Source organism: Dromaius novaehollandiae, chromosome 4, assembly GCF_036370855.1.
Source record: "Dromaius novaehollandiae isolate bDroNov1 chromosome 4, bDroNov1.hap1, whole genome shotgun sequence".
In the NCBI taxonomy this organism is placed as follows: domain Eukaryota; kingdom Metazoa; phylum Chordata; class Aves; order Casuariiformes; family Dromaiidae; genus Dromaius; species Dromaius novaehollandiae.
In genome coordinates, this window is record NC_088101.1 from 13788636 (window position 1) to 13807706 (window position 19071).

Genomic DNA, 19071 nt, shown 5'->3' on the forward strand with positions numbered 1-19071 from the left:
CAGTACAGGATCATCCACAATTCAGTAATGACAGGCTTGGAGGTATTCTGCATATAGCCTTGCATCAAATGTTACTTTCCTCCTCTTCCCTTCTTCCTCAACACACGAATATAAATTGCACGCCTCTGCTGATGCTGCGTGCAAACTGGTAAGCTATTCTGAAAGGCATGGTTGGAGGTTTCTGCATCAGAGCCCCTCTCAGGTGTTGTGATAAGGGAAACACATACGCTGCACATACAAGCCCAGCTTGCAGAAGTCACTCTGGTGAGGTATGCAAATCCCAGATGCATGTAGGCTATATTACCATGGGCTGGAAAGCTTATGCAGCCTACACTTTGCTGTTAATTTCTGGAATATGAAGTTTTTCTAAGCTTCACCTTGACAGTTCTTAATACCTGAAATATTTTGCTCAAGGAATCCAGTCATAAGCAAGTATGTAAGCAAGTAAAATGAAGAGCAAATCTTTGAGCCAAATTGCGACACTTCAGTGCAACACCCTTCCCTGAATCTTCGATCAACAATAATTTCAGGAAAGTCTTTACAGGGTTGCTTGAAGCAAAATAAAAGGCTGATAATGCAAAAGGAACTAATTTGATACCTCACTCTTGCTGGTCAAATCAAAGTGATGTATGTGATTCTTCCAGACATCTCTCATTTCCAATTTGTGGAAACTCCCACCTCCATACAGAAGTTGATCTTGGAAGTTGTTAGACCACACCCCCATGGAATTTAGATGGAATAAAGTTAGAAGAAATCAATAGCATATTTAGCAAATTAAGCTTCTACCACACCTGCTAACAAAGCCATTACTAACCACACATGATGCATGTGACTTTCTCCCAAGGTGGATTTACGTACCAGATAGCATGCAACATTCAGAGTACTGCAAGGCTCAAAAGGACTCTGATCAAACCCCAGCTTAACGCAAGTTAGCAGAGACTGAGGTATGTGTAGCTTCTACTTTTTTGTTTTCAAAATACTGCCAAAAAATAGAAACTCATGTTCCAGAGGAGGGGTCAAAAGGGGAAGGAAATATGTCCTAAAAGGAAAAATCAAATTTGAGACTCAGACAGAAGAAATGGCTACTGCAGAAAATCAGCTGTTTTTAACCCTCATTCCTGGAAGGCCTGACTCTATGGGTAAATCACTTCCCTTGACAGTTATAAGTATTTAGAAGAAAAATCTCATCTGAACACAAAATTGCTGTCCCTCCCAAAAAAGTAACAGAGCAAATAATAAAGGAACATATTCAGATGATCAGAGCTATGGATCATATCTACATCATATGATAAACTGGATCAGAGCTATCATCTCCAACTACCTTGTTTCTCACGCTGGCTATGTGCCAGATGCTTCAGCTTGCAGCACTGGAATTGCTGGATTGTGCATATAGTAACTGACCAAAGGTAAATTTCTTCCTAATCTGTCATTGCATGATCAATCAAATCTTGTCTAATGCAATCTGTAATATCTTTCATTGTTTATTTACCTTAGAGATATCAAAGTGTAAAGCCCTTTCTGAAGGCTGCTAAATTCCTGGACTTTATGTTTCAGGTTTGAAATATCTGCTATCAGTTTCAGTGTTGTCACCCTTTCTGCTAATTGAATAATATGAAACTCAGTGAAGAATATAAATGCTTTATCTTTTCTATGCCACTGACGTGACAGAGCAGCATTATCCTTACTCATCTTCTATCTTGAACAGAACTCCCTTGCAGAGAGAAAAAGTTCAGTTTCTCTAGCCATATCTGCATTCTTTCTATTTACTATATATTTTTTCATTTTTCCATAATGAAAACTTTGCATGAAAAAAATTATCTGGGAATAACAAACTGCCATGGCTGTACCAGGGTAGAGAAAGGATGAAAGAATCTTCTATTTTTCAGTGAGACTCTCAATGCAACGCTTTCAAGTACTCATTTTCTAAGCTGGCTAGGAGTGAAATAGGCCAGTATTGAGCTTGCAGTCTTTCAGAAGTGCTGCCTTACCTTTCAAAATTCCACAGGTAGCTAATCTGCCACCAAAGCTGCCAGCCACTGGCAGGCGTTCTGCAATACTCTGAAGGCATACATATGTTTGTTACAGTACAACCTCTCTGCCAAACAACTGTATGGATGACTTGAGATGTCAAGAAACCAATTTTAAGCAAGAATGCAGAAAGACAAATCATAGCATATTCTACAGTGGTTATTACTGGTCAGCTCCAAGCCATCTTGCTCTCTTTTATAACCGACTCTTTTTTTACTGTTATTGTTTGTTTGTCACACAGTTGCTGGGGGTGGCTGCAGGCAAGAACTTCACACAAGCTGGGATGCTTGTACACACCTTCCCGCAGAGGTGTGGCTGGCAAGGATCTCCTGGTCTCCTCTCTGCAGCCACCATAACTGATGTATGCTGCTAACACTGCTTTCGAGCACATCAGTCTGGCAAACAAAGGAGGCCGAAGTCTTAGCTGCTGCAAACTGATGTATGTCTAGAGGGATTGACAAGTCTAAACTAATTACAACACCTGAGGTCCTGGGATTAAATCCCATTTGAAAGACCCCAGGAAAAAAAGACCTCTCGTAACAAAGGGAATAAAAGAATTTAAAACCCTAAAACACTCACTAGCTCACTAATGCCCTATCTTTCACAAATCTTACACAGAATTGTTGAAAATATCCTTAAACAGTACCCTCAGTATTCTTCCTTAGCATAGTAGTGTATCAAAAAGGACAGTTCAAATAAAGCTCTACTACTTTTTCAGCTAGCTGGATGAAACATCATTCATTTAACTAACAAGCCAACTTAATATTCTGTTAATAATGTAACATTAGAAATTATGTAACATTAGAAATTAAAAAATACATATTTGTTAAAATATGGATGATATAAAAGGACATTAGTTAAGAGAATTAATTTCTACACAGTAAAAAAGAAAAATGCAATGTGTTTTATCGCCTTTTGATTTCTCATGTTAAAGAAAGTCTGTTGTACACAAATACACAGATATATCTAAGACTGAAATGTCAAAAAAATTCTAACACGTTTTTCCCTGTTGCCATACTCTTTGTTTCTTTGCATGGGAAAGTATTGATTAAGTCAGTCTCAAAACTATTTGTAAATGAGCGTCACCCTCAAAGTCTTAGCACTGCGATACCTGGGTTGTCAACACTGAAGAGAATGTTTATTCATTTAAAACTTCTGTTTTCATTCTATTTTTTTCAAGTTTGAAAGTGTGCAAAACAGTCTGTTTGTTTTTTAAGTGTTTGTTACTGCAAACTCTGCTTGAAATGTCATCTATAGATTTTTTTTTTATTAGAGTAATAAGGCAAAGTAGGCAGCAATCACATGCATCACATCAATTTACTGAACACATCAATTTACTGAACTGTCTATTCAGCTTCCAATCACTTGCAGGGTTACTCACTTTTATGAAGAGCTACATACTTCTAGTGCTTTTCAGAATTTCCTTGAGGGCAGAATAGCAAATTTTGGGCCTGAATCAGTAACATGTCATAAGAATTCTACACAATAGCATTGGACTATGAAAGAACACTATGTCCTCTTCACTCAGGGCATATGATTCAAAAATAGCCCACAACTAGATTAAAAACCTTTGCTACGGAAGTAGCTCCGAAAACACTGCTTTACAAGCAGTCACAGCCCGGGCTGACTTACTGGCTTTGCAGGCAGACCTAGCAGTCAGACAGCCCAGTTCACTCTCCATTTGCCAGTGAAAGAGGGAAGCTGCAGGGTCAAGGTGACTGCTCATGAAATGCCTCTGGCATGGGCTTCACTTTCGCATTTATTATGGAGACAGCTCTGTTCACATGCAGCCTGAGAATAAACACTGTTCGATCTGCATCCACTGAAGGCACACAAGTAAAACACTTCTTTCAGATCCCAGGAAATACACCCAGATTACATGTCTGGTCCTTGAATTTGGCCAAGATACTACTTGCACTGTATGTACGACATCATTAGCTATGTGGTTACAACACCCCTATATACACCCCAACACGCAGCACATGCAAAGCTGCTGCAGAAGGTCAGTGTAAGGGGTGGGCCAAGCAGCACAACAGGTTGCTATACCTCAGCCCAAGCATGTAACACTGTGTGAGCCTACTGCTTTGAGGAAGCGGAAGCAAATTTCTATGTCCAAGCTCTCCCTGCACGGCTTTAGGGCAGGGGAACACATCCTGCAGAAGTACAGTCAATCTCTCTTCTTGTGTACAGATTTGACCACATGGTAAAATTAAAAAAAAAAAAAAAAAAACAGGAAAAAATCATTTCCAGCAGAGAAAGTAACATAAAAGGCAGGGGGCCCTGAAGTTGAGAACATTTCTTCCCCACCCCTGCTTACATCAGCTTATCTGGTAATAGTTACCACACTCCCGTGTCCTGAAGAAGAGGGTTTTAAGGCAACTCTGGTCTAAACATGCAGAGTTTGCTTGGGTGACGAATCAAAGCTAGTCAATGGATGGAGTTATCCTGTATAATTGTTTTTTGTGCCCATTCTCCAAAGCCCTTTCTTCACATTTGACTGAGGGCAGTAACAGCTACAGCTGAAGGCAACCCCCCAACCCGTAACTGTTTTCACAAGCCACTAGTAAAAGGCCCCAGCAGATGCCCTTTGCCCTCTCTGGTTGCTAGATGTCTGCATGTCCTGCAGTATGATACAGAGGATTCCTTCCAGAAGTCAGCTCAACTGTGTCTGGAGGAATGGGCTATTTCCTGAGGAATGGACCATTCAGATTTTCTGGAGCAAAGCAATTAATAACTCTCTGTGTTACTGCATTTGGAGGCTCAGTCTTTTTCCTCCTCACTGGGGAGGTGACCAGAGTGGCAGCATGGAGCCCAAAAAGATGTGTGAAGGTTTCAGCAACATAGGCTGGCATGGGAAGGGAGGACACCCCAGCTGCTGGAGTTGGGGATGGGTGGTAAATCCCAGCCTTGCACAGCTAATCTCACTGACAGATTCTGCCTTTAGCTATGGAAGAGATCTGACAGTTGAGGTTAGCATCTTCCCCTTTTTGGCTGCTGCCAGCTTGATTTCATATCCACAACAAGGAAAGAATCAGTCTCAGACACAGAAACCACCATTTTGCTGCACTTCTAACTGTACCAACAAAATGGTGATTCTGGAAGGCAAGTATTTTAGAAGACAACATCTCTCTCATCCTAAACAGCTGCTCCTTTTGCAACTGCCCACCTCTTCCTCTTGTCAAATACATTTTAACAGAATGGAAGAAGGAAGAATCTGAAAAAAGCGCTCTTCAGAAACAATCGTGTGCTTATAGGCCTGTTTCATATTTACAGTGCAAAAACCTAGAATCCAAACACAAGAGCATGACTGGGACGAGGGATTTGTATCAGAGGTGCTGCCGATTTCATATGATGGGACAGCTTTTGGCAGACAGGCAAGGGGCTGTGTTCTCCCTTCATGTGTTCATATGACTCCCATTAGTAATACTGGAAGTGATAGGCATGCACCAGGAAGAAAAAAAGAACCATTATTTCAAAAGGTTCCCGTGACAGCTGAAGCCACACATCACCTCTGAGCACACAGACACGCTCACCCTGGCTCGAGACTCTTCGGGGCAGTACTAATTAGCATCTCGGCAAACACATAAGCAAGCCAAGGCCTCTCGGGAGCCCTTCCACAGAGCTTTGATCACCATGCTGCATCATCATCCCAGGGATCCCTGCCTAACAAGGAAGGGGAGAATCCTCTTCCATCCATGGTGACTAGTTGCCCAGCCGAATCAAAGGCAGCTAAAACTGCTGGTTTTCTTTACTCATGCTCAAGATGTTGCAACTATTCCCCTCCTAGAGGGAAAGGCAAAATATACCAGGTCACGTACACTGTGGAACCAGGAGCAGAGAACTTGACTTCTCAGTGTGTCTCACAGATTTGTTTTTTAGAGCAATAAATTAAAGTAACACTATTTCTGCTCTCTTGCTTTGTTTATTACGTATAACACTTTATCTTCCTGTTCTTCTCCCTGTTGAAGCCTCTCCTTTACTCCTGAATCACAACCTAACAAAAGAATCCTTGTCTGTACACAGGAGACACACATACTTAGTAACTGGAAAAGGATCTGATCCTAGAGATGCAGGATACCTTCGGTCCCGCTCCATTTCAAAGGAAACTGAGGTTCATGATGCTCACAGATTTCCCCTCAGATTTCCCATTCATGGTATCTTCCAAAAATTAAGAGCTTTTTCATACCGATTTTGCCTCCAAAGACTTCGAAGGATAAGGGGTGAAGTAATAAATGACTAATCACACAGCACTCATCGTCACAGAGCTGCAACCTGAAAAGGTCAGTTTCTGCATCTCCAGAAACCTCTAACTGGTTAAATAAGTCAGCGCAAACAGCCAACCAAACATACACTCTGGAAAAGAGAGCTAAGAAACAGTATTAAAATAATTCAAACCACAAGCAATTTAATGTTGCGTTTTGAGCTGTGAACAGTTTTTTTCCACAGCATACATTAAAAAGGAAAAGTCCACAATAGCCATGAAAAGACAGAATATTTAATAGCCTTTTTCCAACTATGCTTTTCAGATCTGTAGAGAGTTTTGAGGGAGTGGAAGCAAAGGGAGACAGAAGGAAGTTGCTTTTAGCTTGCAAATATCCAGTTTCAGTGAAGTACAGGGCACTCTAACTTCTTAATACCTAAGTAACCAACCACCAAGAAATAAGTTATCCTGAAACACACAGGGACGAACAGCACTAGGAGCACATGAAAATAACTTCAAGAATAACACCATCTCTTTTCTTTCTCTAAATGACAATTGGAATTGGTACCAGTCCAGTATTTCACTTCCAGTTTCTCCAAACTTTCAGTTCCATATTCAGGCCAAAACAGCTTTCCTGTTGTTTTTGGCAAAGGAACGTGAGCACATAAAGATATATCCAGCCCACTCAGGTTTCCCTCTCTGTTTTCACTCATACCAACAGCCATCACACAATCCTACCTTCCCAGTTGTTGTCATCACACAGTGCTGTCAAATCCAGCTGAGGCACTTCTGACACAAAGCTGTTTTCCTGTTCATCAGCATCTTGATTTCTTTGCAACTTGGTTTCAGGAATGCTTGGATGCTCTTGAATCTTCATACTTGAAGTCTGCTTTATTCCCAGACACCCACACAGATAAGAGAGAGAGGGGAAGAAAAAAAAACGTTTCAGGAGGAAGATGGGGGAAAAAAAAGGTGCAGTCACAGCAGCAGTAAGCTCAAGCCTTCAGCTAAAAAAATCCAAATAAACAGACCCTGATGTTTCCTGCTTCAAATCCAAATTCCCTGCTCAGCGACCCCTACATGCTAATTGGTCACTCACACTGGTAAAAACATCCGTCCATCCGCTTTCCTTGAACTTTTCCTTGTTTAGAAAGCCACAGCAAGTTCCCGAGACTGTGTGCCCTGACAATTGCATGCAGCCAAAAAAGCCTCCAGTTATCAATTGGGATGAAAAGGGAGGGAGGAAGGCAGGGAGAAAGGGAGAGAAAAGGAGGGTGCGTACAGTTCCCACAGGAGTGCAACTCTTTGGAAGAACAACAAAAACGCTGCTGTTGTTGTAAGGCTGTAGCAATATGGTGTCTTCTAAAAAGCAGGCACTGGAGTTCCTGAGGTAGCAGCCGTAGACAGCAAGCCGTGCAGGCTACGTACACGAATACTCTCATGCAGGCTGGGCTGGCTCAGATCAATTAGTGCCAGCTAAGCTGTGCTGGCTGCACATTCCCTGATTTCCTGTGGTTGTTTTCTAGCTGGGCGTGGGGAGAGCAGAACTATTTATGGAGGAGCTCTGGGTATTAAAGCAGTGTTGCGCAAATCCAAACGGCAGTGGGGTTTGGCATCTCAGCTGGAAGCGGTGTGGACTCTGGGAAAAAGCCAAAAAATGCACACAGCCAGCCAGTGACCGGGGCGGGGGGTGGGGGGGAAACCCGGCAGAACGCTGTCAAGTAAATGATCCATAATTTAGTGCTACCTAGAATCCACTGCTGTTTGTCTCACCACTATTCACCCCTGCACATACCACATGCTGTGTGCATTTATGCAGAAATCGCTGGCGTTCTCGCAATCCAGGTACAGAGTGCGTGCGTGCATGTGTGTCTGTAATAGTCCTTTCTGACCCCACAAATACTTTTCTCACTATAAAATGAACTAACTGTAATGTTTCATAGAGGGCGGTAGAGAAGGGGAAGTGTAAAGCATGTACATAAACATACAATGTGATATGTTCAAGTCCAATAAACACAGAGCCATCTAAATAGACGGCGTTACATTATCACATGAAGTATTTGATTTCTGTAAGAACAGTCTAGGCAAAGCTCTCTGAAACAGTCTAGCAGGTAAACAACATGCAGACTCTCCCCCCCCATAGGTATTTTGGTAATCTAGGCTGCAGCAATATCTGCTTATGCTGCTGTGTGAAGGAAATGGCTCTGAAGAAAATAATCAGTACATTTGGACATTTTTTTTTGGTGAATCCAGAAGCCTGGCCAAACTATACTAAATCAATATCCTTGGTACACATCACTAAGGCACATGTCACTTTTTTATCTCCCTTACAAAAGCTAATGATCCAACTTTTTCTCTGAGCTGCAAAAAACAAGGAATCTTCATGTAGAGGGGAAAAAACCCTACTCAGAACATGTATCATAAAAAATAATGTTATTTGCTGGATTCTACTCCATCAAAAACCTGGATGATGAACAACTTAGTAAAGAGTGTTCTGCTCTGCATTTTATAAAAGGTTTGTATTTCCTTTTCATTTCAATAAATCAACTTTTTAAAACTTCAACTTCAGCTGTCATGTAGTGACATGACAGTTTGCTGAGCACTAATAATTCTTACAGCTTGACACTGAATCTGACTACAAACCTAAGCGTGTTACCATGAGAGCTGCTGGAACAAAAATAATAATTCAGCACTCAATATCTTTTAAGCTGCTTCTAGGTTGGGAGTACTTAAATATTTCTTTAAGGTTTAGTAGAACATTTTTCCATCCCTGCCAGGATCTAAATACCCAGTGTACACTATAAACAAAAAGACTGGTCAGCAGGCAGAAACAGGCAGTCTTATATACTTGTAAAGAACAAAGTGTACCATTTTATCAACTGCATTAAAATTGCAGCACAGTGCTTTAAGACTGAAAAAATCAGGCAATGAGTTTGAAAATTATGTTGTTAAAAATAGCACTGCAGGAGCGTGAAAAGAGGAACATACCTAGATTTTAACAATTTCAAAGGTAGCAACCTGCAAATACCATGTCTTGTCACCATCACTGGTCTTATTATAGAGTTAAATGTTTTCCTACAAGGACTGTACAGTCTCCTGACTTACCAAGACTCTTAAAACATATCTGCAGCAGATATAAATCCACATTCCAGATGGGCAAACATTTCCATCACAATTTATTACACAGCTATCAATGTCTTTTTACTTCTAAAGTTACTTCAGTTGTTGGAAATATTTAAAATCTGTTTAAAAACAGGCCTGTGCTGTGCCTGCAGCCAGCTACTCTCCATTCTTTGCTCACTTGCTTACCGATGTAGTGTCTCTAATACAATGAATAAATCATTAGGCATTCTGAAAAATAATGGTGGTGCAAACCCAGGAGACATAAGGCGGCAGATGTTTAAGCTTGTTTGCATTAGCACTCCAAACCCATATTTTCACAGAGTATTCTGTGAAATAAGAGTCCAGAGTATTCTCAGGACTTATTTTAGCCATTTGATTTCCTGATGCCACCAGTTGCCAACCTCCAGATCAAAATTAAGTAAGAGAGAACTATCGTGCTTTAGGTACAAATGTGCTATTGTTTCTTACAAACCAAAGGGGCAGCGAGTTGATGATCTCATTAGTTGGCAGTCATAGTGCATTGCTGATATTACATAAATGACCACAAAAAATCTTAAAATTAGGCTCTTCAATTACGCTTTTTAGAAACTGCTTTTGGAGCCACGGTTTGCGGGTATCAATAACTACAGATTGAAATAACTTGAGGGTAAGTCAGCTGCCCTCAGTATCGCTGCTCCAAGGGAGATTCAGCAATAGGAGTAGCTCAAACAGCTAGAAATAAATGGAAACACAAAGACCTCTGAATTCAGATCAGGAAATTGTATTCTGTTCGACTAAACGTGGATCCAAATAAATTCTTTTTAAAAGGCTTACTTCCCCTACCTCTGATAATCCACTATAACCACAAGCAGGAAGCGTCCTTAAGCACTTCTTGATAATACAATCAGATGCAAGAACCCAGTCATTCTGCTGCTTTACTCCTGAGTCATGCCAACCCCCTTCTATGCCTGCTGCAACGTTGGTGTGAATCTTAAAAATCAAGTACTCTGCTGCATTAACAAAGAAAAAGAACAACCTTCAAGTAACCTTCTGAAATGAAACGTAACTCAGTTTAACTCTCAACAGTTGATATTTTTGTCTGCAGAAGAGTTTGGTACCAAACGTGCCTTATGTGGCCAGTTATCAGATGGAAAAATTTTGCAGTTCTGTTTTTGCTTTGCCACTAGACAAGGAGATAAAAGCAGTTGTTCTGGTTTCTGGACAGAATATTTCACTTGAATGTTAATGTGATAACAATTAATAATTTGACCAATATTTCCTCATTATTATATTGAAAGTAAACATACCACTGTGGTGAATGGAGCTGTTGATACCTCTTGGAGTGACTGTCTCATCACACTGCATGCAGACTTACACTCTATCAGCCACACTTGGTTCTTGTTTGGGATAGTTTTCTTAAAAAACATAAATCTTGGGTACTAGAAACCTCTTTACCAAATCACAGTCTATATCTTGCAGCTTAGCTACTTCAAAAGGAAGATTGTGAAGGCTACAAAAGCACTGAAAATTCATTCAGGACACATGTTTTGAGGTATTTTTACTGCCTCATGGAAAGCTGAGTCTACAGGGCCAATAGCCATGGTACAAATTCCAAATACCTTCCCTAATATTTTCAGACTGGGGAACGAGTGAGAAGGAGAAAGGAGTAAGAAAGTCCTTTGCTCATTCTGAATGAGCTGTTTGTTACAAAAGGTATGCTTCTAAGCTGCCCTAAGCAAAAGGCTTATAAGGGACAAGGAATGTAGAACTACCCTGCAGGAATGTAGCATTTTCTTGACCTTGTAATTCCTATATAATATGATCTCTAAGTTAAGGCTATGCCTTTTTCTGCAGTAAAACTTCCTATTGAATTTTAAACTCTTCCTAAGGAGAAGTTTGCTTTAAAATCATAATTCAATATTCAAGCATACTCCCCCCTGCCTCAACTAATTTAAAAACTGAATAGGAGTTTTCTGTGGTGTGGGAGTGACAGCATCTTCTCCAAATTTAAGCAGGTATGTGAGGGACAAGTTGCTATAGAAGCTGTGCTTCGGAAAATGCAACAGCCCACACGCCTGATCCGCCAGGTATTAGCGCTGCCAAGTGCAGGGCTATTGGGGATTACTGACCCTCTGGGAGTAAAGCAGGAGATCTGGCTAAACTCAGTCAGAGCAGTGATCAAAGCCACTGCTGAGCAACCCCCACAAGGTTATACTGCTACAACACAGCTGGGCTGAGCTCAAAAATTACCAAATAATCTCTTCTACCTTTCCTGCTAGTTGAAAGTAATACCTACCAGCAATAGAGTCTTACAAAGGCAATGCATAGTGGCTTTTTTTTTAAAACTGTGTGAGGAGGCTAGTTTAAAAACACTGTCAGCCCCCAGTTAACTCCAAATGGTCAGAGAAGCCAGACAGACTTTGTCCACAGCTGTCCTCTTCTAAAAATGGTGCAGCAATTGAAGGAGAAGTGGTGCAGGTAACTCTTCCTAATATTTTAAATGCTGTGTTGTCTAGAACTATTTCCAACAGAACCAAATGAACTGGTGACTGCAAAGGTGGTCACCCAACCCAACCCAACCTTCCTTTGATGGCTGGTCAGGTGAAAAACCCCATGAAGAGAATGCAGAAGGCAGGTGTAGAATAAAAATGGGAAGTACAGGGAAGAAGCAGTCACTATAAATACCAAATCTTCCTTCTCTCCCCTCCTGACAGCCACTCCAACTACCAACCCTTAGAGAGAAGCAGGAGATGATCCAGTTTTGTAAGACAAATGATCACAGACAAGAATGCTCAATGCTGACAGGGCACACTAAGAAATCATACATAAAAGACCAAAATTATTTTAGAAAAATCAAGAGAGACAAGTTAATCTCACTACACCATGAGATAATCAGTCACACACCCTGTTAGCAATGAGTATAAGAGAACTCAGCGCCACTTAAACCAAAGTGCTGACTTCAGTGACTTTTTCTTTTTTGGCAAGGAGGAATCGAAGGGACTGAAGTAGATGCTTTCAGACCTCTCCATGTTTGAGAGAGTCTTTGAATTATCAAAATGGAGAGGGGAGGGAGGGAGAGAAAGAAAAAGCAAACGCAAACACCATTTCTCTAGGAGTGGCACAATTTCATTTTAAGTACAGAACTACATGCCTAACTACCTGTCTCTAGAGAATAAACAGCCCATTTGGAGCCCACGAAACCGAAACTCAAAAAAAAAAAAAAAGAAAAAAAAAAAAAAAGGAATACCAACCTGTGAGTGCCTGAAAAAAACCTCATCGTTTTCACTTTCTTTGCTACAAAAAAAGAAACATATTACAAATATAAAAACAGATTGTCTTGTAACAAAAACAAACAGGACTCTGCACACGCAGGTTTTTATGTTGTGGCTGCCATTGCACACTTGCTAGTACACTGAGTAAATGAGGGGACATTCTGGGTAACAGAACTTCAAGCTGCTATACTATCTATTTTGTTCCTCTCAGGACCTATTTGTGGAAAATATAAGGGAATTTAATTCCAGTGCCCTTATTCCAAACCGATTCAACTCTCCCAGCAACCATCATTACTGTGGAGAGAAATCCTCATCTCCGGCAAGCAGAGTGGAGCTGCAGAGCTCTTGCAAAGGAGCGAAGTGCAGAGAAAAGGGCTGGCTCCCAACCCGAAGACCATGTGAGATGGGCACCTGTTGCTCTGTGCACATGTGTGCACTGTATCCCTGTTCAGGTGCTTAGAGACAACTTCTTTTCAAGTCTATACCATCACCATCTTCAGTGATGCTCCTAATAGGTCAGGAGAAGAGACCTTATGGTGTATGGTGTTCTCACAGCCCAGACAACATATCCAGCACCTCTATACTGCTCTACTTTGAAGTTAACATAGTGGGTAAAGCTGTTCTGTAGCACAGCTGTTACCCTCATGGTCTGTGGTGGAAGATCTCTTAGGCTGTACCATAACCACAGGGAAAATAAAACATATACATATTTAAAAAAATCACCTTTCTTCAGATAAAATTTCCATGTCATCAGGTCCTGTTCTGTCTATAGGTCTGGATGAGCTAAAGCTTTCCATTGTCTGTAATACAGTAAATGTTAAAACAGTAAGATACATAAAAGAAACTGGTTCATACTGCAGGCCATTAAACAGATCAAATACAGAAGTACCCAACCAGACTCCTAGAAACAAGACAATGAGACTACTGCCTTTTATACATTCATAACAAAAGAAAACTTGCCCAAACTTGTCCACAACCTGCAATAAAAATAACTGCACACCGTCTTTGTCTCTTTCATCAGATGACCTTGAAATGCCTGACAGAATACCACAGCATGATATCTCTACAGTTCACATTTTACAGACTGACACTCTGAGCAATACGGCAATTCTGTGATGTGTACAAGTCCTGTAAGAGCAGGTACCCAATCCAGAGCATCTTCCCAGCAGCACTCTTTATGCTGATCTTAGAAATACTCCCCTCCTCGACCAAACCATTCCCTAGTCTCTTCTCAAAAGGGCAGAAGACATTAGGAGTACAAGGAGACTGCTATATGCACAAAGGCAACGTAAACTACGCTAACATGAATGCAGGACAAGAAATTTTACTGATTATGACAACTTGTTCGAAATTTTCCTGGCTACCAACTAATGCTGTTGTTCTCTAAGAGCCTGAGAAAGTATTGTGAAAACAAACCAAACTGATACACCCTTGTTTGCTACAGAATAGACTAAGGTCTCTGGTTTCAGCCTTTATAGGAATGATTTTCTTCATTATCTCAACAATGAAACATACTGTCTGCTTGGATTGCTTGGTCTCTGCGCTAGGAGGTGGGTTTTTTTGTTTCATTTTGATATTTTTAAGGTGCTGAAGAATGGAGACGCAGAACTATCCACCCTGGCATATGAACTAAATGGTGTGCATCACACAGGGAGTAACATTCATTGTGGCTTTCTGTAGGTGAAACTCATGGGAAAATCCAACCCTTAATTTGAATTAGTCAGAATGCTTTTATAAAAACCTTCTGTCACTCAAAGTCACACACTCTATACTTATAAGTAACACCTCTTGTTCACTTTCCTTCTGCTGACAGTGACTCAATCATCTAGCATCTACACACAAGGAAAAGCAGGCAGAGGTGAACAATGCCTTCACCTGCTTGGGTAGGTGCTGAGTTTTTTCCTATCGGAAGCATGTTTCAAAATTGCCTTGACACTATTACTATAGAGCACACCATTGCAGTGATTAAGTAGTAAAACAAAGCACACGCTACACCAGATCTAGAAATTAGGAAATCAAACGTTGCCACTCTGGGCACACAGCTAGGAGTCTTTCTTACTCTGGTATTTGGGTAAGTCTCTTCTAAATAGGAGGAAGGAAGTGAGCAGAGCAGAGTGGGGTTCCTGGCCTGGGCCACGGGAGCCAACCACACACAACTCCCAGGGCAGTCACAGCCCTCTCTCACCTGTTGCACATCCAGCAACCAGACCTCACTGCCGTCTAAGGTTATGCAGTTCAGTCACTCCAGCCTTGCCTAATGTGATTCTTCAGGTCCTACTTGTACCTAGCTACCTTGTCTCTGAAATGCAGTTTTATGCTTTTAATGCTTAGTGGTTGGTTCTGCTCAGGAGAGTAAGCAGAACTGACAATTTTTCCACTGCTGACTTATGCTTTGAGTCAGATACAATTAGACATCTAAGAGGAGAGTTTCCACACACTGCCCTACATGCTCTTTCAAGCTTTGTTGATAAAGTAGGAAGACTCAAGAAAGATGGGGAAGAAGATGTAACATTAGGACTCCTGTCACAAAATTTGTTTACATGAGAAAGCACTACTAGAAAAATCTAAGGTTTAAGTTCTGTCCATTGATACCCCAAGTTAGTAACTTGGGTTATTCTCTGAAGCATATCTTCTACTGCTTGAGTAAAGATGTAGCCAAGACCATCACACACACTACATCCCGACAAAACTCTCTGATCTACAAGAATGAAATACGTGCACTCATGGAAACTTAAGAAGCAAACTTTCCTCTTCATGAAGAGTAACATCATGCTCTTTGCAAGGTGTTTTATAAGGATGCTCCCATTTGACAATCACACTGGAACACTTCCTCTGGCAAAGCAAGCAAGGACCACCTTGACTAGGATAGTCACCTTGGTGAAAGTGCACTTCATGCATGGTCCGTTCAGTTTTTCTTCCTTTTAGCCTTTGCTCCTCAAGAGATGCAAAAGCGAGGGGCAGGGCAAAGTCCAAGGGAGACGGATAAGTTTGAGAACATTTCCTATAAGGATGTTTCAAGACTTCACCAACTTCTTTCAGGTACCCAACACAGCCTCTTAGGTGTACACTTCTGACAATCTTTCCTTCCCCAAATCCTGAGTCAAATTCTCATTTACATTTAAGCTGCTTTACACTCCACAAGTAGAGCGAAGAGGCCCAGAAAAGAATATAAGCACTTCACATTTGCCTGTCTTGAAGTCCCTTTCCATTGCTACAAGCAAAGATGCAAAGTGTGAGTGTGTCTCTCAGATGTAGTCTTTCACGAAGTATCACATGAGTAGTTTATTGATATTGAGCACTAAATCTAAGAAGCACAGCTTACAATTCTTGGCACCTTGCCTTCCTTCTATCACACAGAGAAGCCAAATCTGCCTGTCTGTAGAATCTTTGCACAGGGTAGAGCATCACATCACGGCAATTTTGTAATCTAAACAAAATGAGCCACAACGCAATGTCACATTAAGAGGGAACTCACCTAGAGCAGACTCTGAAACTCAATCAAATGTGACTGAAGGAAATGCTCTACAGCTGGGAAGGCTAGTCTTTTCACACGGCATTACATGGTTACTAATAACAGTGAAAGCGCAGCTGGTGCCTGGCACAGAGGATGCACAGTACATCTGCCACTGTAAACAGACCTTACATTGAAACTAAGTGTAGTTCCTCAACTGCCAACACTAAAATCAGTGTCTGGCTTGGTTGAGAGGGAAGGAGGATGCATCATTTTTTTCTATCGCTTGTTAAAGTTGGCAAACTGCCTTCTACTGTGAGGGTCACACAAGAATTTGCTGGGCAAATTCCACAGCATTCCTGATTTTAGCATGTCTGTGTCATTTACCTCTCCAGTAAAAGATAGCTAGAGGGATCATCTTTTAGACCAACAGACTCAAAAGTGTTTTGCATACTGCACGTGCTTTGCACCACCGTAACACATATAGTCTCCGGGGGAAAGGTATAAAACACCTTTGTCATCTCATTATCAACAAGCCACTTGTGATCTGTGGTTTCATAGCTTAGCATGAGTTTAAAAATAAAAGTCCAGCTAAACATGTGATCCTACATTTGAGGTTCCAACCTCCTTGCAAGAGTTCTGAAAGACTGGGATACAGAATTATTTCCTTTCTCTCCTTCCAAAATACTTTATTGGAGACAAAAGAAATAAGTAAAAAGTTGTGGAAAGAGAATGGCTAAGGATGGAGTAAGAGGATCATAGCAGATAAAGCTTCTCAGTTTTTTCATTACAAAGGTTACAAGTATGCAATCTAGTTTTCCCCATAATCCAAAATAGCTACCTATACCTATAGGTATAAATGGCTACCCAAGAGGACCTGACGTTCACTGGAGCAGAATGAGTTTTTCCACCCTGGTACTAGGCATCAAATAGTAAAGCACGCCAACTTACCACAGGACTGTCCTGGTTGTCATTAAGCTCTGAAAGCTTGGTGCTGGATTTCTGCCGTTTTGGTTTATTCCTTTCACCAAGATACGAGGAGTTGTTGTCTGGTAATTTTTCTACCTCTTGAGCAGACAGAATACAGTCTTCAAGACCGCTGAATCCAGAGGGAATGTTTTCTTTGTTGATGACTTCCCTAAAGAGAAAAGGGACATTGCAACAAGATGTTGTTTAAAACGCTCTCCCGCTACATTTATGGTAGTGATAGAGAAATGCATTATGCTGATTGGTGCAGTTCCGGCAGCATCTTCTACGCCCTATGAAACCAGTATCTCTGGTTCTTCGTACTGCAGCAAACAACACACACTGTGAAATACTAAATCTCATTGAGGAGTGAAAGCCAGGTGTATGCACCTCAGGTGAGAAAACTGCCAGGATCAACATGAGACTTGATTTGCTTTCCACTAAAGCCAAGAGGGAGAATCTTGTTGAGTTCATATGGAATCTGGACTAGCTCCTGGCTGTCTGTGGTATTTTTACAGAGAATATACACCATTTTTTCCTTTGAGACATGTGCTTGTATTTTAGAAAAGTGATTCGCAACTGTGGTCCAAGGATCTCCTTCGGTGCACGACACTGTATCAACAGCCCTCTTACTCATACTCTAAAAGACAAGAGCAAGATTGTGGTGCTTCAGCCAAATGCTTCATTCTTACGTGGGAATTACACAAAACAGAAAAGGGAATAAGAATGAATGCATCTCTGCAACAGCAACACAACTGCTAGGACAGAGGACTGCTCTGCTGTGCTGGGAAGTGAATGGGACAGCTAGCTTCAAGTCACCACACGATACGCCAGTGGGACGCTCTTGGACCCAGCTGGGTTTATGTGCGTTTTCCAGGAGCTTGCCTTATGCTTACCTTTCCCTGCACAATTACCCTACTGGATCCCTTGGCATGCAGTTTTCCCTTCACAACCTGTTAAGTAGGCTTCTCTCTAGTTTGTGCAATAATGAAGACACATATACATACACATCACTACATTATGAAAATACAAGAAATACAATGCATCTCATTCTTTACCAGTCCTATCCTGCCAGAGGCTAAAGGCAAGCTACTCATACTTGACATTGAAACTGGAATGTTTGCTAACTGTTTTATGCATTAATGGCCCTGCAGCTAATTTATACAATGCAGTGCAACTCCAAAGCCTGCTTTCATGAACAGCAGCAGAGTTTCTCTAGACTTGCACTAGCGTGATAAAAGAACAGTTACTCTATAGTATCTGGGAAGTGCCAGCATGACAAAGTATTCAGATTAAAAACAAACAAAAAGTTCCAGTGATTTTCTAGGTCACGAGTCTCTAGATTTTGTGGCTGAAAGAGAGATACAAAGAGGCATTATAAATCTGTGATCAAACTTATAGAATAATCCATTTGTCTTTATGCAAGTTTTTACAATCCCCTGAGGTGACCAATTACATATATATAGCCTACAGATCATGTAGTCTGCAAAGCATGAGAGTCCACATATGCATTTTTGCCATGAACACTCTTCCCAGTTGTAGTAACACTGCAGTCCCATCTTGTGACATTACAAATCCTCTTGTGATCCATCACAAGGCAAGGAGATGAAGTCACTGAGAATCAAAAGAAAAAGTAGTTTTGAAAGGAATTGTGAATTTTGACAATTCACTCACAGAAGTTCCAGTAATCTGGCCTAAGGAAATCAGGGAAAACAACCTGAATCCTAGCCAGCATTCAATACTCGCTATCTGCATTAACTCTTTGGCTCAGGCTTCAGGGACTGAACCTGAAGAAGCAGCATCAAGATAGGCTAGAATGCTCTAAAGGCAGCTCTGCAATGCAATGTGGAAAAAAAGCCCTGCAGTACTGTATGCTTCCAAACACGTACGCTAGCCAGTCTCTGACCTACTTACCTGAGAAGCCTGTCAGCAGTGCTACTAAACAAGAAAAACTACTTCAGATCTGCTGCCAGATACTTTGGTGACTTGCAAGGTCCAATCTCCCAGTCCATCTTTGCAAAATATTTTCATCCTCTATAGAAATGCCTTCA

The 19071-nt window shown here is 41.2% G+C and overlaps 1 protein-coding gene across 11 annotated transcripts in view; it reads right to left on the bottom strand.

The window, feature by feature from the left end:
- FAM13A (family with sequence similarity 13 member A) overlaps positions 1–19071 on the bottom strand; it is a 149694-nt gene that overhangs the window by 23461 nt on the left and 107162 nt on the right. For 9 of the 11 annotated variants that reach the window (XM_064510460.1, XM_064510464.1, XM_064510463.1 and 6 more), the window contains 4 exons: positions 17006–17192; positions 13327–13403; positions 12583–12625; positions 6968–7118 (listed from right to left, as the gene is read on the bottom strand). In XM_064510460.1, the coding sequence (XP_064366530.1) occupies positions 6968–7118; positions 12583–12625; positions 13327–13403; positions 17006–17192 (458 nt within the window). The remainder of the gene's footprint in view (positions 1–6967; positions 7119–12582; positions 12626–13326; positions 13404–17005; positions 17193–19071) is intronic. The other 2 variants (XM_064510459.1, XM_064510462.1) reach the window with 2 other exon arrangements.